General features: G+C 47.8%; 1 protein-coding gene across 1 annotated transcript in view; it reads left to right on the top strand.

The window, feature by feature from the left end:
* The window catches only part of Bfsp2 (beaded filament structural protein 2, phakinin), a 61,801-nt gene that overhangs the window by 15,622 nt on the left and 23,702 nt on the right, over positions 1-22,477 (top strand). The window contains exon 2 of the mRNA XM_005406819.1: positions 17,099-17,181. Coding sequence (XP_005406876.1) covers positions 17,099-17,181 — 83 coding nt within the window. The remainder of the gene's footprint in view (positions 1-17,098; positions 17,182-22,477) is intronic.

The following is a 22,477-nucleotide window of genomic DNA, read 5'->3' as shown; positions in this document are numbered from 1 at the left end:
CTCTTCCACAGGCTCAGGATGTACACAAAGTAAGCACCCTGGCTTCCTGCTGAGTCACTTAGCCAAACCTCTAGACTCCCCAAGTTGACACAATGTATCAACTATAACACCTAATTTCCAGAGAAGGTCACATTCACAGGTACAGTGCCCGGCTTAGGACTTGAACATATTTTTCAAGTGCTACACAATTCCACCCGTAACAGTAGCTATTGTTTTCACATTGTAATCCCGACTTCCAACCTTTTGTCCTGTTTCCTCAAGTGCTGCTCAAGAAAGTTCCAGAAACACCAGTATCTTTGTACCTAACCCACTTCCTTTTCCACCTGAAATGAGACGCCCTTGTCAGGCCACAGGGCAGAGGCGGCACTCGGAAAGGACCGCCTTGCGTCAGAAGGCCCGAGAGGACTGCTCAGACGGTGGGAACCCGGTAAATGACACTAAGTCACGGTGCGATCTTTGAGCAAGGTATTCCTCCTCTCTGTCCTCAACAGTTAAAGGAGGGACTGGATCCCACTGCCGTCTGCCTCAGACACATGGGAAATGGGCCAGGTTCCTTTTGTGACTGTCAGGTGGGACAGGCCCTCTTCATAGACACGAGGAGACCAGCCGCGGCTGCCTCCCAGCTGGCCCTCCTGGGTGCTGTGGGCCCTGCCACAGCCCCTTTCCTGATCTGTGAAATCAGGGTCGAATTCTCAGGCCTCCCAGGACTCCAGCCACAGACCTTTCTGCATCTTCAAGCAAGGGACAAAGCCTCGAGAAATGTGGGCCCCTGTGAGCCCGTTTCCCTGATCCTCAGTGGCTCAGCTGCTGGCTGGCCAGGGCCAGGAATGTTCAGAACGTGGTGGCCACTTCCTGCCTTAGAATCAGGCAATGGCCTGGGCCCCAGCATCGATGGAGAGCAGATTATTAGCTCCTGCAACTGCCAGGCTACAACCCAGGGGCGGCTAAATGACAGTGAAAGGAGAAATGGCCCAGACTGGGATTTACCAACAGTAAGCAAAGCCCACACGTGATCCACACTCACAAAACCCCGGATTAAATTAAGCCAAGGAGCAGCTGGGGAGTCCAACTTGTATTTAGCACCAGTGTGTGGCTGGTGCTAAATGCCACTGAGACCTCCTTCCCCTTCTTGGGCACAGCCCTGTCGCAGCCCCAGGGACCCACCACTGCCGCACTGAGAACCCTCAAGAGCAAAGGAATGGTCCGACAAATACCTAGCCCAGTGCTAGAACAAAGGGGAACAGAAGGCAAGCAGGAAGGTAAGGGCAGACAAGGAAGGAAGTTGAGGCAGTATGTAACAGTCGCTAACAGTGTAAGCTACAGAGGAGTTTAGAGGGACTGAGTGCAGAATCTGGCTTTGCCACTGACCAACCTCATGATCGAATACAGATCTGTTAACTTCTCTGAATCTCAATGTTCTGATCTGTAAAATGGGAATAATATTCATACCTCAGGGTTGTTTAATTAAATCATTTACTTAGAGCACCTATTATAGCATCTGGCCATGGTAGGAACTCAGTCAACTGCAGGAATGATTTGTGCCTGTATTTGTAGTAGTTAAAACTATAATAACCATGTGTATTGTGCAGCCCTCTTGCCACCAACTGCCGAGCCACCTATGCAGTACCTGGAGGAAAGGAACTGTGTTTGCATGGTGCTTGGTAAGGATGGGTCCCTGGTGTCTCCAGAGCACTACATTTTGGGGTAGCAATCCCTGGTGACCTCCAGGCCAAGTTAGAGTTCCAGGAAAGTCCCCAGGAGATGGGGGAGCCCCAGGAACTGCCTCTGACCTGGTTATCTTGACAAGTGGCGCCGCCTGCTGGGTGCTCCAGCTGCCTTGCATAGCTAGTAGCCGGCCCCACTCATGCAAAGTGCTATCTGTGTCAAGTCCTGGATTCCTGTAATCACCTCACTGCCAGAGCTGCGCAAAAACAATTCAGACCACCCTGTAGTTGCTCTGTTCATGTCAGAATTTCCACAACAGCTCCCAATTCCTGAGGATTATAAATCAACCCTAAAATTTCACTCTGCCCGAAGACTTTACATATATTAGCTAGCACATCTGTCCCTGTTTTCTGCTGGCTCTCTCTGTGACAGAAGAAATCCACGCCCCTACACACACACACACACACACACACACACACACACTTTTCTCTTTCTGTTGCCTTTTGCGTTTTGTTGTGGTTTAGGTCACGGCTTGAGTTTGGGGTTGGGATCCTGAGCTCCTCTCTCAGCTCACCACACACTGCCCGGATCCTCGTCTCTCCCACCTTCCGCTTCCTCCCCTGAGCAGAAGGAGGTAATTACACCTGCCATCTTAGCAGCACCCAGTTTGAAGCTTAAAGGAAAATAACAGGAGTGGGGAAAGGCTTTGTCGCTGTCGGAGATTAGGCTACAACTCCTCAGCTGTGTGTGTAATTAGTGTCACATGGAAGCGCAGAATCTTCAGAGCTGGTGGCATGTGCTGGCCCTGCCTCTTTCCTTACCAGCAGCCTCAAACTGTGACATTTGTCCTGGTAGCTAGTGTGGGGCTGGCACAGAATTCACCTTTATTTTGCTCATTTTTTGTGTGTGTTCGTGAGGCACTGAATGCGGGTCTAAGATGTGTGCCAGGCACAAGAAACTCAAATTTTAAAGAATCAGAGTTCACCAGGGCATTGTGGCATGTGCCTAAAATCCCAGCACTTTGGGAGGCTGAAACAGGAGGGTCACAAGTTGAAGCCCAGCACAGGCAACTTAGCAACACCCTACCTCAAAATCTTTATAACGGGGAGGGGGGCCAGCTGGGGATATAGCTCAGAGTGAAGACTCTGGGTTCAATCCGCAGTACCAAAAAAAAAAAGTCCAAATCCTCAGGCTCCAGGCTCCGGAGCTGAGGAGGTACTGAGTCCAGCCTGTGCTCAGCGTGGTGCTGGGGACCGCGATGTCAGCAGCAGGAGGAGCAGGGGCTCCTGAAGGTTAGTTGTAAAAGCAGCCTTAGCTTGATAAGGACCTTTCCCAAGACCCTTCCAACCTGCCCAGTGGGAGGCAGAGGTGTCCCTGCCCTGGACGAGAACACAAGTGGTCCCACAGTGTTTCTGGCCATGAGTGGGTAACGAAAACTTCCACACCTACTCTCAGTCCCAGACACAGTCCCAACTCAGTGACTGCAATGCTGTCCCCACAGCAAGCTCAGCTTCTGCCCTCCTGCAGATGGGTGGGGCCCAGAGCCAGAGAATGGGGCCAGCTGCCCCTGGCTCTTCTCCCCACCTTGCTGTCCACTGCCATCTTTGACCTGCAAGGAGAAAGGAACGGACCGAGAAGTTGTCCCCTAACAGATACTGTAAGTTGGTGACATGTCCCAGTCTGGCTAACGTTTAAGCTGGGTTGTTTCTCTTGAGGACACTTTTCTGGATTCTTCCAAAACTTCCCAGCTGGGCCCCTCCCTCAGCTTCTTTCCCGGCAGAAGGCCTCCCTGGCTCCTGCTCCCTCTCAAGTGGCCCCAGGAGGTCTGCCTGTGGCAGGTGCCACACCCTCCCAGAACAGGTGCGCGTCTCAGCTCAGGCAGCTGAACTTCCCTTTAGAACGCAGCACTTTTCATGACCATGTGATCAGGAGTGAAAGTTTCTTCTGCCTTAACTCTCATCCTCCATGATCCCCAGAGCCCTCTGTACTCTGAAACTCTACAGTAGAATCCCTGAGTTGAGGCGGCCTAGAAGCCTAAGGAGGAGCTTTCTACAGAGGTGACAGCAGTGTAGGCGCCTCCTCCTGCGTCGACCCCCCTCAGGGAAGAAAGGAGCCAGCTGCTTGGTGGTGCTGGCCTCTCCACCCATCCGGGAGGATCTTTACTGCCCTCAGAGTGAGGTGCAGGCCACACATGTGCATCCTCTTAACACGGGCCCGTTTCCTCCTTGCCCTTCAGAGGAGGGGCTGTGCGGTGCTGAGCCTGGGCTGGTGTCTCCAGAGAGGACCTTTCCAGGTAATGTGACTCCTGGGTGAAGCCAACTTTCCCATCTACAGCCCAACCAAAGAAACAATAATTTGTCCAAATGCTGGCAAAAAGCCCATCTGCGCTGTCTCTGTGCCCGTGAGCCTCTGTGCTGGCATCAGTCTGGGGGTTCCCAAGGGCAGCAATTGCAGAGCTCTCCTGACGCCCTGGCTTTGTCACTGTCCCCAGGATGCCAGTGTGAGCTGCTCAGGGAAGCTGGAACATTCCTCTCTGCTGGATCTCCCTAGGTCCTCACAGCCTCCCTAGGGACAGCAGAAGAGGCTAATAGTCTTCCTGACAGCAATGAGAAGTAGGGCATCTGGTGGGCAGCAGAGCCCAGACTTGAACCTTGGCTCTCCTCCCAAATCCAGTACCTTGAAGCCAGCAGCCCCTCTGTGTCGCTGGTGTTCACACAGACTGAGCGAACATTCCCAGCGCTTCCTGATTCTCTAGCCCAGGAATCCTGTAACAGCTGGGAGAGCAAGACAAAGAGAAGGCAGAGCAAGGGAACGTCTCAGGCCAAGCCCCGACTTCAGCCTCGGTGTCTCCCTGGTCCCACACAAGTGCTGGCTGTGGGAGGTGAGAGCGGTCAGAACCTGGGGCACACAAAGTGGTTAAAGAACCCAAGATCTGTCAGAGTACCATAGTATCTGCTCTGACAGCCACACTTGACATAGGAAAGCAGTGCTCGTAATGTGGTTTAAACCTCAACAAGTCCAGAACCTATTTCTGCAGGGCATTAATTCCTCTGACATTGGCAGTGCCCAGGAAACAAATCTTACCAGAGGCAAGTCGTGGATGACTGCTTCTGCAGGGCCACCTTGGGTACACAGAAAAGCCATCCTGGTGAGCTGGGGCAACAGTGACTGCGTCCTGTGACGTGTCCACTGCCCACACCTCTGCAGCCACCCACCCTCTGCTCCCTTGGCCACCCTGGAGTTGGTGGGAATTTCATCCGTCTCTATTGCCCTCCCTCCCCACACCCTGCCTGCGTCTCCTGCCTCCGTCTTCCCTCCCCACACCCTGTCTCAGCAGGTCTCTTGGTGTACTGGGAGACTCTGCTAGTTTTCTTTGTTCCTGTTGATTTTGATATGTCACTTCATTTTTTCTTCTTACTTACAAAATATTTTGACAGAGAGGGTACCTAACACTCAGCATTATAGTCGCTTCATGTCATATACTACAGACTTTATTTCATCCTGAATTCAAAGGTTTTCAACACAATCGAAACCCCTTTATGCTCTGTCCTGATTCAGTTCCCCTCCATAGAGGTCCCAACTGATCTAAAATTGGCATTTTTCATCCCCATGAGCGTTGTTCCCATTTTACTATAAATGTATACAAACCCTTCATAGGGTTGCTTTGTGTGATTTGAAGCTCTCTATAAAGTCTGCTACACTACATGTTAATCATAGAGTTCTCCAAAGGAACAGAACCAATAGAATGTGTGTGTTTACACATCAAGGGAGGACGATATAAAATTTAAGGAACTGGTTCGCACAACATGGCGGCTAGAAGGTCAAGATCAAGGTGGTGTTGTGGGGGAGCCCAGGGAAAAGCTGATGTAGTTCACTCTGAAGGCCGTCTGCAGGCAAAATTCCAGTTTTCTTCAGGAACCTCAGTCTCTGGTCCAGCCCAAACTGCACCTGATGGATAAGGCCTGATCACAGGATGGAGGGCAATCTACTTAACTCAGAAACCACTGATGTAGATGCTAATCTTATCCAAAAACACCCTCAGAGAAGCATCCAGAAATATCAGCTCACTGTAGCCCAGCCAAGTTGCCATATAAGATTGACCATCCCATGCTGCTTCTTTCTGAAACTTGCTTTCTTTATCCTTTCTGTTTCTGGGATTCATCCACAGTAATAAAAGGTATCTACATTTACAAAGGTAGCATTTTGTTGTGTACATACCAGCGGGTGTGGATTTTTCTGTGGATAGGCTTTTTCTGTGGACTGGCACTTTTCTCTATCTCAAGTAGGAGGAGATGCAAACTCTTTCTCATGCACATATAGAAGGGGCTCTCTAGCTCTGAGATGGGGCCCCAGTAGGCACCTCCTCTTGTAAATCTCGAGTTTTATTAGAGCACAGTCCTGCCCACTGGCCTCCTAATTGTCTGGGGCTGTTTTCACATTGAAAAGGCACAGTTGTGTAGCTGCAGCAGAGCTGTATGGCCCACAAAGCCTAGAATATTCGCTCTCTGGCCCTTGTTAGAAGGTTTCTGACCCTGTTCTAGGTCCATGTGTAGGAGTAGAACCCACAGTTTTTATACAGCTTTGCCCAGGTCCTCTCCCAAACAGTACACAGCTCTCCCCTCCCCAAAACATGGTGTGGGAATTCTGTTCTTCATAGTCTCATCTCTCTTGGTGTTATCAGCCTTTAAAAGGGTTGCCAATCTGATACTTACGAACTGGTTTCTTGTTGTTTCACATATGTGGCTCTTTAAGTGTGTATCACCTATTCATTAACAAGTGTCTGCTAAGGGATTAGTATGCACCAGCCAGAACTGATATAAAGACGCCCCATTTTTACAAGAGAAGAACTGGATCTATTCACTGTTAGAATCACAATTTAAGCATGGTGGTAGGCAGGATGGCTGAGCATGGATTTTTTTTGAGCCCAACCCTGGAGGTGGAGCCCTGGGAGAAACAATGCAATGGGTGCATTATTCTGCAGACCTAAGGATGTTCCACGGGGAAGTGAAGCAACAGCGTGGCTGTCTGCCCATAGCTCTGACAGCCAGGGGCACCTACATCATAACTCTTAGCACAAAGGGCCTATGTGTCACGCAGGCATTAGTACAGTTGTCTAGTAATTAAGCTGGTTTGTCGTCTTCCCTTTTGACCTTAGAAAATAAAACATCCATGATTATAAGAGAGAAAAGTGTGTGAGAAAGAACGGCATAATTGGTATAACAAAAAGTAGAGCTTTATTGCTGAAAGTTACCAAGCCAGCCAATAGAGAAGGGGGAGGGAGATGACCTGTGGCTAGATCTGTGTCTGTCAGCTGGGGGGGGGGGCGGGCAGCGAACAAGGCCTGTGGCTGATACCCGGAGCAACTGAAAAGAGGGGGAATCGGGGACAGGCTCTGGGCGGAGGAGAAGCCACAGGAGCTGGGAGCTGGGAGCGGGATGTAAGGAAGGGAAGGGACGGGCAGGAAATGTTTCTTTTTATAGGGTCCTCAGTGCTGCGGAGTTTTTTAAATCAAGTGTATGCCTCATTTTGATAATTTTTAAATTAAATTAGGAGAACAAGAAAGTAAGCAGAAACTAACAAATTATTTGCATCTATTCCAAGAGACATGTGCACAAAGGTCTCTGAGATGGGGAAAGGTTGGATGGTATAGAGATTTTAAAAATTAAACATGAGACCTCAGTTGTTGAAGAAGTCATTATGCTAGTCTTTATCTATCTTAATATATTGTTAAATGTGTATTTGAAATTCCCTATAGTAAAAAGGTTTTCTTTTTTAAAGTGAAATGGAGCCATGAAGTCAGATAGATGTGGGTTAAGTTCTAGACGAGCCACTTCGTAATGCGGCCAAGTGGCTGACCCAGCTTCGGCTCTCCCAACCCCTTCTCTGAGGGCCGGAGCACAGCAGGAGGAGCAGGCCAAGGCTCCCTTGCCATCCAGGCTCAGCAGGGTCCCTGGCTCCAGCCTTCCAGAGTGAGCCCCGGCCCCGGCCCACAGGTGTCCCTCTTGTTCCCCGGATGCCCGAAGGCGGTGACCGCTTGGGCTGAACCTCCCCGGGAAGGGTGAGTTCTTCCTTGATGGCTTCCTAGGTCCACTTTCAGATCAGTCTTGGCACGCTGTGCTTGGGCTTCTTATTTCCATTTTCAGTTGCCAACCATCAGGTTCAGCCAGGGAAGAGGTGACTGGGGATGGAAATGATAGGGATGCGCACGTGTGTGGAACTACTCGTGTTCTGACTTTGGAGAGGAGAGGGTGAGCAGTGTCAAAGGCGATCGCCAGGCTGGAACACCTAGTTGGGGACCTGCTGTTCCCTAAGGGCGGGAACCAGGTCTTCTCTCCTTTGGTTCTCTAGACTGAGGCACCACTACTGCTGGGACCCTTAATTCTACCCACTGTACCAGACACTCTGCTAGTGTCTGGACCAACACACAGGGCAGAAAAAGAAGTCTGTCAAGTCAGTCAACAAATAGGAGCTAATAATAGTTACAAGCCACAGTATATGTTTTAAGAAAGCTAACAAGGCAGACAGGGGCCCAACAATGGAAGCTCTACTTTGGCTGAGGTGATTGGGATAAGGAGTTACCCGTGCAAAGAAGCTTGGCAGATGCTAAGGCTGTGAGGCAGAAGGGAGGCCACTGTGACCTAGAAAATCCAGAGACCAGCGTGGCTGGAGCCTTATGAGTAGCGGGAAGCTTGACAAGTATGTGGGGCCTTGAAGGCCGCCGTCAGAAGTTTGGGTTTATTCCAAGTAGAAGAGACGCCTCTGAAAAGTTGGGTTAAAGTTGGGTTTAATCACAGCGATATGATCTGGCTCGGGGAGTTAAGATCATCCTGGAAGCAGCCTGCAAACTATACAAGAGAAGAACAGAACAGGGAGTTCAAAGGCTGTTGCACAGGAGACCATAATGGTGCCATGCACAGGGTGACATCAGCAAATGGAGAGAAGTAGATGGGGCTGAGATGCGCTGTGGAGTAGAGCGAACTGGACTCTGCTGGACTCAATGTGGAGATGAGAGAAAGTGAGAGGTGAGGATATCGGTGCTGTTTGCTGAGGTGCAGAGTCAGGGGAACTGGAGAAAAGAGACTTGAGGGCACAAATATAGATTTCCATCTGGAGGACAAGTTAAGTTTGGAATATCCACGAAAGAGTCAGTTTGCAAATCAGAAGTTGAAAGTTTGGGGCTAGACACATAAAAAAGTGAAGTCATGCTGCATACAATGGCATTTATTTATTTATTTATTTTTTTAAATTTTAGAAATAAAAGGAGGAAAATACTAACAGACAGACAACAATGGCATTTAAATCCCCATGAATAGCCTGAGTCACGCAGGGATAGGAAGAAGCCCAAGACCCAAACCTGAGAAATTTGAGCATTTAGAGGTCTGAGAAGAGAGAAGCCTGAGTGAGACAAAGAATAGTGAGAAAGAATAATCTGAAGTAGTAAGAGTGGTGCCGTGGGAGCCGAGAGAAAACAGTACATTTTCTATGGCAAATTCACCCAGAAGGTGGAGGTGAGTGCAGGAGGCATCTGTGGGCGTGGCCATGTGCCAGTCTCCGCCATCTTGGTAGGAGCGGTATCACTGGGGTGCTAGGGACGGACAGTGGTTCCTTCTCATGTATTGCTGGAAGCAAATCATGCTGAGCATCCATCCTCAACTTGAAAGTCAAATAAATGTGAGAAGGGTTCCCAAAGGAATCTTGCATCTTGCCACCGCTCCAGCTGAGTTTAATTTCCCAGGAGCCCAGTCTTGCCCACCTCCTCCCCAAGCCTGCGGCTCTATCGGTGAGGATGCCAATATCTCTAACTCCAAATAAAGCATTAATTGTACTCTTGGGCCTAAAGGATAACCTTTTTGAAAATGCTGCTTGACTTTGCCTCTTTCAAACACAATAGTGGTCAAATCCCTCATCTGCTACTATCAGCTGCATTTATTTTAATAAACCCACCCCCGGAGCAGGCAGCAGAAGGAAGGGATATAACCCTCCTCATCAGAATACAAATGACCTATGTTTTTCAAATGAGTATGGACAGGGAAAACTGAAAGAAAAAATATATCAAGCCACTAGATGGAAGTCTTCATTCAACCGCCTGTGCACTTGGAAAAGTGGAGCAGGGCGCTGGGGCTGCGGGCTCAGTGCCTTGCATGAGCAAGGTCTTGGTTATATCCTCTTCCTCCCCCCAGCCAAAGAAAATAAAGAAGAAAGAAAAAAGCAACGGGAACAGTGCCAGACTGCATAAACCAATTTAGTTCATCCAGCACTCGCTGAACAACCCCTTTGTACTACGACAAACAACAGTAACAATAAGGGCCACCATTCACGTTCTCCCTGTGCCAGGCAGTTGTTGAGGGCTTTCTGTAAATTGGCTCATTGAATTCTTGCAACTGCCCCAGGAGGTAAGAAGTGTTATGATCCTCATTCTAAGGATGAGGAACCCAAATCTTAGTGTTACCCGCTCCAAGGAACTGAGCCAAGATGGTAAAAGGAGTTGAGTTCAAGAATAAGGAAACTTGGAAGGTATGGTGGTGCACACCTATAATCCCAGAACTCTGGGAGGCTGAGGCAGGAGGATGCCAAGTCTGAGGCCAGGCTAAGCAATTTACTGACTTAGTAAGACTCTTTTAAAAAATGGCTGGGGATATAGCTCAGTGTGAAGGTCCTGGATTCAGTTCCCAGTACCACCAAAAACAAAACAAAACCATCAGGAGGAGGAGAAGGAAGAAACGCTGTCTCTGCCCACACTAATGTGATAAGATCAAGCCACAGGGTGGGGTGTAACCTGTGGAGTTACATGAGGGGTGGAGAACTAGCAGAGGTGCACCGTACTTCCAGTAGCTCAGTCTAAACACCTGAGGGTTATTAAGCTTGTTTTCCTTCACTGTCGCACAAAGAACTGTCTGTCCCACCCACCGCACTGGTCAAATCTATCTGCTTTCTGGCCTCTCCCCACCCTTGTGGGTGTCACCACTGTTAACAAGATGGACTCCCCAGACTACCAAGAGCCCCAGTCCCGACAGTCCACCCCTGCCTTGGCTCAAGGGGTCCACGTAGCACAGAGAGCTGTCTGTACGCTGTTCAAACCCCTCCATCAGCTTCCTGGTGAGCCCTGTCTCCTTCCCATCTTCCCCGAGGCTTCCTGCCAGGGCCTGGCCTTTGCCTACCTGGTAAACCCCATCTCCTACAGAAATGCTAATATTCCCCCAGCGACCAGCGTGGGGCCTGCCCCTGAGCGCGCAGTGACTGCATGCGGGAGAAACGCAGGCGAGCTGAGGGGAGAGCGGAGCTGTGCTGAGGAAGCCACGCTGGAGAGGAGCGCTGAAGTACAGTGGGTTCTCAGGCAGCGAGCGCCGGGCTGAGGCGCAGGGCACGGTCGCGGGGCTGCAGGCCTGCAGAGGGTGGGGGAGCGTCGGGAGCTCCCGCCCCCCCCGCGGCCGGTGCAGAGTGAGCACTCAGCGACGTGGCCACTGTGACATTGCTTCAGGTCCTTGTGCAAAGCGGTTGTTCAGTGAGTGTCGGTGACTTGTTAAAGCACAGATTGTTGAGGAGCCCGCCCCCCACCCCCCGCAAGAAACCCTGATCTGTGCATCTGAGACTGGGGCTGGGGGTGCGCTTCTCCCCAACTTCAGGGATGCTGGTGCTGCTGGTCCAGGGAATACTCTGAGAACCGCCGCTATCAAGTAGGGGAACGGAAGCCTCCTGCGGGGGAACAGGGGGCCGGAGCTCCGCCTCCTTCCGCTTCCGGCACCGCTCGCAGAGCTCCTCCCAGGCTGCGCACCTGCACGCCCACCCCCGAGCTCCAGCCAGGCGGCCCCCTTGGACAGCGTGCAGCGCTTTGGAAAATCCGTCGTTTCTCTCTCCATCGAGACTTACTGGTCCTGAGTCCTGTCCCCTCAAGGCCACCTGATGTCACACAGCAATTCGCACTAACGCTGCTCCAGGGAATTATCTTTAGCAGAGGCCGGGCTTAACCGTGCAGCCGTGATGGTGGAGTTTCAGACTCCGCGCAAGAGGAGAGTCAGAAGAAGGCTTTCCCTGGGGAACCTCGAAGCACTCCCCGGGCGTGCGGCCAGCCTGACCACCCTTCCAGTTTACTCCGGAGGCCACTACTACTTTCACCAATACTTTTTCCCACTAAAGAGGAGGGCGACAATGATCCTAGGATCATGAGTAAAGAGTCCTGTATTTAGCCTAGTATGCTGGTACACACTTGTAATCCCAGCACTGTGGGAGGCTGAGGCAGAAGGATTGCAAATCTGTGCCTAGTCTGGGCAATTTGGCAATTTAGCAAAACCCCGACTCAAAATAAAAAACCTGGGGCTGTAGCTCAGTGCCAAGACACTGGGTTCAGTCCCCAGCGCTGGAAAAAAAAAAAATCTCGTGTTCCTAGCATCAGACCAGTGATGTGCATCATAACATGTGGTATTTGCATAGCTTTCCCTAGAAGAAGATTCTCACTGACCCAGGAGGCAACATTAATTTGCATCTGCGTCAGTCGTAAATCAAAGAGGACCAAATAGTTCACGTGCATCTCTACCATCTAAATACAAATGTTCTTTCTTCTCTGGGGCTTGAAAATGAAGTGCCCAGCAGCACAAGTCCTCTGGGCCCTTGATGTCGGACCCACAGATCTGCCCCCAGCTTTTCTCAGCTTACAGGGATGTGAAATGAACACAGAGGGATTTGAAGCGGGAGCCAGCATGGTATGATGTGGTTTGGTCTGATCTGGTCCGGTCTGGTCGCCATCCTCGCACCCAGTAAAGAGTGTATCTCTTTATCCTCACAATGCAGCCCAAATGGAAAGTAGGAAACCTGATTGTTCTGCCCTACAGAGAAACAGAGAACAATCCCCATACGTCTCTCTTTCGATTCTGTTACGCCTCTTCTCTCTCAAAGCCAAGGACAAAAATGTGCACACGTCTGAGCCACATTTACCCGGGTAGTCGTTCTGGTTCTGCCTCTTCTGCTGTGAGATGTGGACAGTTTAAGTTCTCTAAGCCTTAGTATTCTTGAAGGTAAAATGGAAAAGTTCACAACAGCCCTCGGGGGGCAGGGAGGGGGGCTACGAGCGCTGTCTGCTCATGAGTGGCTCTCCAAGGTAAGTCTCTGGTTCAGAGTATTTGCCAGTTCCCCTGGCGTGAGTACTCACCATGGCTGACATCAGCCTACCAACGTGTCACTGAACGCGAGCGGCAGAGAGGTGTGCAGAGCACCTTATTATGTAGCTTTTCCACCATACAGGTGCAAATAACGTCAAAAGCAGAGACAACACTCACTGGAACGTACTAGAGAATTCTGAGTGATGAGTATTTATTACCTTTGTATTTTGAGTATTTATTAACTTTGTTTTTAAAATAACATATTTAATTGTAAGTTCACACCATGTAATTTTCCATGATGGCTGCGCTTAACGACTAGCTCACAATCCACTCTTTCAAGCCACAGCAAGCCAGCCTAAGCTGGTCGTCCATCAGTAGGTGGTCAGTGAAGGCGACTTCCCTTCCCTCTTTTCCTTTTCCTGCCCTGGATAAGAGTCCACAAACGATTTCCTAGGCAGAGACAAGATGTTCTTTGTCCTCTGCAGAGGCGGTGCTTTACTTTCGGCCCCATTGCCCTAGGCCACCACCTCAGTCCTCAACCCATGCTAAACCTCAGCGAAGATCCAAACCCTCCGGAGGCTGCCTGCCTGGTCTTTTCTCCGTCCGGAGAGGCTGAAGGACCATAGACCCCAGAGCAGAGGTTGCCCCTTCCAGGCTGGGGACAGCCATGGAACAGTGCAGCTCTCCTGGGCTGAACAGTGGGGGCCGTTGGTTTATTTTCAGATCCCTGTCTGGGAAGGCGGTGGGAAAGCAGGGCCAGCAAGCAGTACTTTGGCAAGTCAGGGCCTATAATTAGCCCCTGCTTGAGGGTGGAATAAAACCCTGCTTGTTACTAAACAACAGCAAAAGCAGGACAGCCTCCAGCTCCCCTAGCCCTGGGACTGCACAAGCCTTTGAGGACAGATATTTGGACAGAGCCACCCTATCTGCTGGACAGCATCCAGATTACCCCAGAAGGCGCCCCTGTCCTCCTCCCAGAGGAGCACGCAGGTCACCGAGGAGCAAGGACACTGAGAAGCGGGGCCCCTTGCCTCATCTCACCTTCGAGCACTCTGCATTTCCTACCCAGCCCCCTCGCACATTGCTCAAGCCATGCTCTTACTTATAAAGCTTTTGCAGTCAACTGAGAAAGTGCTACAGAGTCACACACTCCATGCCCCTGCAGCTGGGCAGAGCAATGCCGAGCTTCCTGGGCCCACAGCCCCAGAGCAAGTAGATCCAAATGGCGGGGCGGCCGTATTGACTCTGCACAGCAGAGCCGCACGGTCGTGCGTCCAGCCACCATTCTCTGTCTCCGGAGCTGCATCCTACACACACCCCCGGGTTGGGCTGGGTGTTTTTCTTTTTTCTGTCTATTGTTTGGGTCCCAAGTTAAAAAGTAGAAACAAGTAAATAAAACTAATCTATACCAAAGTGGATAACTTAAAGCTTCAGGGTCCCTCACCCGCACATACTCTATCCAAGGCCCTGTGGCTAATTTGATTTTGGTCATTATTTATTTTTCTTAAAAAAGTCTCCAGAATTGTGTAAGCTAAGGCCCCACACCTGTCTGCGTCTGCCTTCTATGTCTCCTAATCTATGTCCTTTACAGCAATTTTCTCCACAGTATGGTTTTGTGCCTACAATCTGGACAGACTGTGACCCAAGAGCAGGTGCTTAGGTAGGGTATTTGCCAGGAGTGTCACTGTGGGAAGTTGAGCAGGGTGATTACCTCAGCCTCAACAGTCATCTACAAAGGGGCATTGCAAAAGACTGGCGCAGAGGGGGCTTCTGGCTGTGGTTGGAGCAGCTCTGTAAAACAGGAAGGAGGGCCATGTGTGACCAGAGCTCTTCGCAGTAATTATATTCAGCTACTGTATACTAATTATATTTAATGATTTTCTGTGTTCTTGATGCTCTACTATTTGAGACCTCACCAACCAGGAAAATTAGCTAATTCCTGAAAAAGGCAAACCACCTGCCTGTGTGCACCTTTAATATGCAAAATATCCAATCCTGGGGCCTGTCCCCCCACCCCACGTCTCTTCTGAGCAATGTTCCTTTGCCCTGTCACGGCAGAACCAGGCAGCAGAGAACCAGCGATCACTCCTACAGCCCACAGGCTTCTGTGCTTATTCAAAGTAGCCCGCCCTAGTGCTTAGGCGCTTACACTGCTTCACCATTCCCTCCCATGAAACACACACGCGAAGGCTGCTCTGCACACATTGTGCTTCCTCCTTCTGCCTCCCAACCAGCCTGGTGCTGCCCCCTGGATGGTGTGGTGTGGTGTGGTGCACCCGCCTTGTAAGAAACTGTGAGTGATAAATTACAGCTAAGTCCCCACAAATTGCCAACTTTCACAAAGTTCCTATAAGATTCACTTTGTTAGATTTGCGAACATATCCAACTCCCAGAAGGAAACTTATTCCTAAGCCAGGGACTTACGATATCTTTCAATGGCAGTTACCCCTGATCTGTTGGCCTCATTATGTCTGAATATAAGTAAGATCATGGATCCATTTTTAAAGCCCCTTCCTGATGGTTTCTGGGAAACAGCCTCCTGATCTGAGGCAAAGGAAGGCTGGGAACTGGTCACCCACAGTCATGTGTTTCATTTATTCGTGCATTCATCCAACAAGTATTTAAGGAATGTCTAGGACCAGCCAGGCCTTGGGGACACAGCAATGGAAGATCTGCTGCTCCTTGGCAGGGGCTGGGGGTCAGGCCATCTCAAAACAGTGGGATAAGGACTCTGATGGGAGAAGGCCAGGGAGCGCAGGGGTGGAGCCACTTATGGGAAAAGCAGCAATTACCTCTCCCCTTGATCCAGTGTGACCATCTTAATTTTGTTTCCTTTCATTGGATTTCCCATGAGCAAAAGTAACCTTTGCTCCAACCTGGCCCTGTAGCACACAGGGTAGCAGGTAAGGTAGGGTCTCTCCCTCTCCCATGTATTTCCTCCCCTGTGCCTGTCTTTCATCTCTGGTGCACATAGACCTCCTTCTAGTTGATAAAGAACATGTAGCTATAGTTATATGCCCAGAAGTGGGGTTGCTGGATCATACATAGTTGTATTTTTAGTTTTCTGAGGGGCATTCATATCATTTCCCATTGTGGCTGTGACTAATTTACATGTGCACCAACAGTATGCAAGGGCTGCCTTTCATCCACATCCTCACCAGCACTTGTCTTTCATTTTTTTTTTTTATAAGACACATCCTAACGACGTGAGATGATTTCATTGTGGTTTTCATCCACAGTTCCTTGATGATTAGTAATTTTGACTATGCTAAATTAACTTGATTTACTCATTCCATAATGTAAAACAAGTATTTAAAACATTGAATTATACCCCCTAAGTATATGTAATTCTTGTCTGTCCATTAAAAATAAAATTTTGCTGGGCATGGTGGTAGATACTATAATCCCAGCTACCCAGGAGACTGTGGCAGGGGAATCACTTGCTTTGAGGCAAGCCTGGCCAATTTAGCCAAAGCAACCCTATCTCAAAATAAAATTCTTAAAAAGGGCTGGGGATATCGCTCAGAGGTACAGCACTTGGCTAGTGTGAGACCCCTGAGTTTGATACCCAATATCACCAAAAATAAAAATAAATAATTTTAACATTTTTTAAAACTTTCATGTGTGTGTGTTGAAAAACCAATCCACGCTTGTGAGGGATCCCAAGGGGCTTGGGGACCCAAGCTTGAAACTGACTCTTCAAGGGTCCATGAAATCACTAGATTATATGTAAAATGTTTACATTCACATATACATTGGAAAGTAGATGAAATTCTAGAACTACACTGTCCAATACGGTAACTGCTGGACACTTAAATTTAAAGTAATGATAATTAAATGAAATCAAGTTTTCAGTTCCTCAGCCCTCTTCACCCAGCTCACAGGCTCAGCAGCCGTGTGTTCTTTGTGTCAGGTAGCAGCATAGCAGAAGACATTTCTGTTATCCCCAGAAATTCTGCCAGGCACCGTTGGTCTGGACTCGGTTGGCTTCAAAGGCATGCACGACCGAAACATGTTCCAATCTGCTAAGCAAAGCCAGTGAAACTGCATTTAAGGAGCCAGAAATCTTTCCTAGATTGTTAAGAGCTCATAGCTGTGACAGAGGCTATGAACAAGTCTGCCTTTGAATAACAAATTTTTTTCCAAAATTTTGACTCTAAAAGCTCTTAAAAGATATTCAGATCTTATACCTTTTAATCTCCTCCTCCTCCTTTTCCAAGAGAGAGACTAATTCTAAAAATACCTGCTGTGTGAAAGGTGCCTTCAGCTCCATGGTGTGGGTGTCTGGCGCAAGTCACCCTGGTGAGTGAGTGACCTGCCTCCTCTTTGTGTCATTCCAGGTGGGCGAGGCTGTCTTGGAAAATGCTCAGCTCATGCTGCAGACAGAGACCATCCAGGCGGGAGCAGATGACTTTAAAGAAAGGTAACGCTCTCTGGCAGCAGGGACAGCCTCTCACTCCCCCGGACTCCTGCCAGAGCGATGTCCCACAGGCTGCATCCCTCACCTCTTCCTTCATGAAAGGAAAAGGTGGGGTAGCAGAGGCCCCCAGAGGATCCAAAACCACAAAAACCAGTTCTCAAGGGCTCAGAGGTGTTGCCTGGTATCACTTAGTTCAGAGCAGGTTGTTGAACTATAGCATGCACTACAGTCACATGGGGAACTTCTATATATTGAAACTTTCCATATATAGAAAATGCACACTGCTGATCCCCATCCTAGCTCTCTGGTTCTGCAGGTCCAGAGCCATGAGCATCATTTACAGCTCTAACAAATATAAAGTGAGCAGTGGTGCAGGGGATGTTCATTTAGGCAGGATCACAAAGACAAGTGAAGCTGGGAAACACTTGATCTAATGGAGAAGCAAAATGAAGACTGTCTGGTTGGGTAAACACAGTAACTCTGAGACTCTTCTGCGGGTGAGGGTATCCTGAGAGTCAGGCACATGGAGAGCAATGGGATTAGTACTCAGGAAGACCTCTTTAAACTGGTAAAGACAAAACAGGAGAGGCATATGGTTGGGAGTGTCCATGGAAGACCATCATGTCTAAGGGTGGAGACAACTTAGGTTCTCCATCCAGAGAACAGAACTCCACTACAAACCATCCAGGAATCCAGGAGACCCTCACCTGCATCTTGCCCATGATGTGATGGCCACATTCACAGAAGCACCGTGGAGCAAAGCCATCATTGCAGCCCCTGCCTGCTGCCTGCACAGGGATAGACAGATGTTGGTGGTGCCAGGCAGGAGCCTAGCAGTACAGAGAGCACTCAGCATATGCAAGGCCCTGGGTCCCATCCTCAGCACCCACAAGAGAAGAGAGGAAATGGATGACAACTTCTAAGCTCTTTACACGTCAGCACGAGTCCAGCAGTATGCTGGTTTTTTATCAATAAAATTATATATGCTGCTTTAAAAGGATAGATATTAATGGGCATATGCCCCAAGCCAAGTGTGGTGTCACATGGCTGTAATGCAAGCACTCTGGGAGGTTTAGGCAGGAAGATCAAAAGTTCAAGCTCACCCTGGGCAATTTAGTGTCTCAGTGAGATCTTGTCTCAAAATAAAAAGTGCTGGGATATAGCTCAGTGCAAAGGCCCTTTGTTCAACGCCCAGAAGCAAAGCAACAACAGAAACAAACAACAACAAAAAACACACAACCGTGTTCTCCAAATTTAAAGTAGAACTTGGTGAAGTATGAAATTAAGGTAGGACCTGGCCGAAATGTCTTTCACTCATTCATTCATTCATTCATTCATTCATTCATTCGTGTGTTTCTTCATTTATTCATACTTCATTCAACAAGGTAGAATGTAACTCATTGAATCCAGGGGCTTGGTCTTGCCCTTTGGTTCCTCATTAATATCACCAGCACCTATAACAGTGTCCAGTGCAAGATAAAGTTTAATAGATGGTTGTTGAATGCCTAAAAGAGCAGGTTCAATAAACATTTGGGTGTCTTGGCTGGGATGAGCACAGGTGAAGTGAGACAGCATGGCCAGGAGGGCCAACACGGGGCCTTGAAGCTCTGGCAGGCACTGAGCTGGCAACAGCAGAGGCTTGTGTGCAGGGTGGGAAGATAGGAAGAAGCGGCTTCTTCGGGAGGGGTAGAGTGTGTTCCAGCTGCTATACACAGAATGACCCACGAGGCTCACAACCCAGGCAGAGGCCAGATCCCCAGTACTGAAGAAAGAAACACAAAAAGAAGATTTAATCCTACATAAAGAGAACCAAAAAATGTTTCAGGAACTGTCCCCTGAGAGTGATGCAGACCTGTGGTTCTGCTCTGAGGCCTTCGCTGCTGGCCTGCGACAGGGCTCTGACCTTGATGCCTTCATGGAACTTGTTTTTCCGGTGCTAGAGACTGAGCCCAGTGCCTCACATGTGCTCTACCGCTGAGCCACATCCCCAGCCCTATGCGACTGCTTTTAACCACCAGGTGCCTGAGAGCAGAGGCTGGAACTCAGACTTTTACAGAAACAGAGACTTAAACTCTTGAAGGAAGAAATTTAAATAATTAGAGCATTCCCAAAAAGGGATGGTGGCTTTGAAAAGGATGAGGTTGTCAGCACTGGAGATATTCAAATAAAGGCTACACATGATCACCTATCAGGAATGCCATCAAGGAATTGTCATAGGGTGGAAGCTAAATATTGAATTCTAAAGTCTCTTATTAATTGTAAAATTTGAAGATGCTTCCTGGAATGAGAGATTTGAGGTTTTTCCCTTTTATGGATGGATGATGGTCAGGTGTGGAGTTTGGCTGCATGATACAGCCATGGAAGGAAAGGATCAGCACCAGTAGAAATTGGCCAAGATGGCAAGCAGTTCCTAGAAAGAAGGCCCTACTGCAAACTGGAGATTCTGCAGACTGGCATGGAAGCAACTTCCAGATATAAACTTCCCTCTTAAGACTGCTTTTATTGCAGCCCATGGGTTTTGGTATGTTGTACTGACATTATTGTTTGAATTTAGGAATTATTTCTTTCTTGATTTGTTCCATGATCTGTTGAGTGTTCAGGCATGTGTTATTTGATAATCAGGTAAATTGTCTCTTGTTTCTTTTGCAAGTGATATCTAGTTTAAGTGTGCTGTGATCTGAAAGTATGTATAGGATGATTTTGATTCTTTTGTATTTGTTTAAGCAGTCTTTATGGACTAGTATGTAGGCTATCTTGAAGAAAGTTCCTTGTGCTGCTGGGAAGAATTCGTGTTCTACTGTAGTAGGATAGAGCACTCTGTAGATATTTAGTAAGTCCATTTGTTTGAGGGGTGGTTCAGCTGTGGTATTTCTTTGTTAATTTCTTGTTTAGCTGATCTACTTGTGAAAATGGGGTAGTAAGATCACCGCTGCTTGTGCTGGTGTTTATTTGATCTTTTATGTCCACTAGTGTTTGTGTTGTGAAATACATATATTGCTCTTGCTTTCTATTGAGTTGTTTTCTTAATCAGTATGTTGTGACCATCTTTGCTTCTTCTGATAGGTTTTGGATTGAAGTTCACTTTGTCTGAAAATAAGATAGCTACTCCTGCTAGTTTTCAGGCTCCCATTTCATGGGTGTTGTTTTTGATCCTTTGATTTTTAGTCCACGAATTTCTTTTGCGATTAAATGTGTTTCTTGTATACAGCATGGCATTGGGTTTTGTTTTTTCATGCAATCTACCAATTTGTATCTTTTGACTCAGGAGTTGAGATCATTCACATTGAGAGTTATTACTGAAAGATACTAGTTTATTGCTGTCATTGCATTATTTTCCTGTTGCTGGTTCCTTTATCCTCCTCCTGCTTAACTGATCACCTTACCTAGTGTATTCATTCCATGAGACCTTTTGGCATGTTGTCTTCATTATCTCTTTCTAGAACATCCTTGAGAATTTTTTGGAGTGCTGGTATAGTGTTGTTAACTTCTTAAGATGCTCCTTGTCACGGAGCATCTTAATTTCTTAAGATGGTCCTTATTTCTCCAGCAATTTTGAAAGTTAGTTTTGCAAGATATATCAGTTTGGGTTAGCAGTTGTTTTCTTTTAGGGCTTGAAACACTTCACAGCAAGCTCCCCTGGCCTTGAGTGTTTCTGGTGAGGAGTCTGCTGTAATTCTAATAAGTTTACTTTTATAGTGATTTGTTGGTTTTCTGTGATAGCTTTTAACATTCTGTCCTGGTGTTGGATTTCTGGGATTTTGACTATAGTATGTCATGGAGAATGGAAATGTTCTCTCTCTCTCTCTCACTCGCTCCCTGTCTCTCAGATAGGGTCTTGCTATGTAGTGTAGGCTGGCCTTAAACTCACTTAGGCAACCCAGGCTGGCGTCAAACTCAAAGTGATCCTCTTGGCTCAGCTTCCCAAGTGCTGGGATTATAGGCATGTGCTACCATGCCCAATGAGAAGTTCTTTTCTGGTCATGCCTGTTTATAGTTCTATATGCCTTGCTTATCTGTGTGTTAAATTCTGTCCCCATACTTGGAAAGTTTTCTGCTATTATTTCTGTATACAGGTTCTTATGGCACTTTTGCTGTCTTCTGACTTTTCACTAGTTCTAGTTAGTCTTAGGTTAGTATTCTCTGTATCAAGCCATTGCACCCATTTTTCAGGTTCTCTTGTTACTTTTAGGATATCTCTGAGTATGTGGTCCCTTGCATCACTCCTATCTTCTAGTTCTGACACTCTGTCCTCACACTGGTCACTTCTGCTGCCCATACTTTCAATAGAATTATCTCCTAGACTTCAGTTTGATACCTTTTCATGAATTCTAATTCTTCTCTAAACTGGTCATTCATGTTTTGTGTGATTTTATTATTAGTGTCTTCTCTAGGTTTAGTACCATGTTTCCCAAAAAATAAACAGGTAGGTAAAAAACATAATCAGCCTTGGAAACTAGAGATCAAAATGCCTGCCCTGATCAGCTCTCCTTTTTCTACAGAAAAATGAGATAAAACATCTTATTAAGGAATAAAAGAAAATTAATAGTAGCCTTCAAGCAAGAGAATAGAGCTGGTAGGTAAGCCAAAGATAGGCTGATTGGGGCTGGCATTTTTTGATCTCTAGTTTTCAAGGCTCAGTATTTTCCAGATAGGTCTTATTTTTGGAGAAAGAGGGTAAGTCCATTATCTATTTGGGTATAAGTTTCTTGGAGATCTCACTGTTGAGCTCATCTTTGAGCTTTCCCAGCACCTTATTGAGCTGAGGTTTCTTCTTCTCCTCCTCCTCCTCCTCCTCCTCCTCCTTCTTCTTCTTTTATCACTTCATTTGATTTAACTGTTTGGCTTTTGATTTCCTCCCTGTCAGTGCCCCATGAGTAGGCTTTGAGTTTTTTGAAGTTTTGAAGTTTTGAACTTTGAGTTTTTTGAAGGATTTTGTTCTTTTTTTTGTTTTTGTTTCTTTTCCAGTACCGGAAATCAAACTCACAACCTTGTGCTTGCCAGGCAGGCGCTGTGCCGCTGAGCTAAATCCCCAGCCCCTTGAAGGATTTTGTTCTGTTTTGTTTTGTTTTCTTGTTGAGACAAGATCTTGCTATGTAGTTCAGACTGGCTTTAACTCACTATTTAGCCCAGTCTGGCCTCAAACTCACTGCAGTCCTCCTGTCTCAGCCTCCCAAGTGCTGGGAGTACAGGGGTGCACCATCATGCCTGGCTTTTGGAGGATTTTGTTGTCTTGCATTCCCATGTTTCCATTTTGTGTGTGTGTGTGTGTGTGTGTGTGTGCGCATGTGTGCTGAAAGTT

The sequence above is a fragment of the Chinchilla lanigera genome, unplaced genomic scaffold (genome assembly GCF_000276665.1).
Source record: "Chinchilla lanigera isolate Chin_1 unplaced genomic scaffold, ChiLan1.0 scaffold00100, whole genome shotgun sequence".
NCBI lineage: Eukaryota > Metazoa > Chordata > Mammalia > Rodentia > Chinchillidae > Chinchilla > Chinchilla lanigera.
Note: the sequence above shows the minus strand (reverse complement) of the source record. Positions and strands in the feature narration are given on the sequence as shown.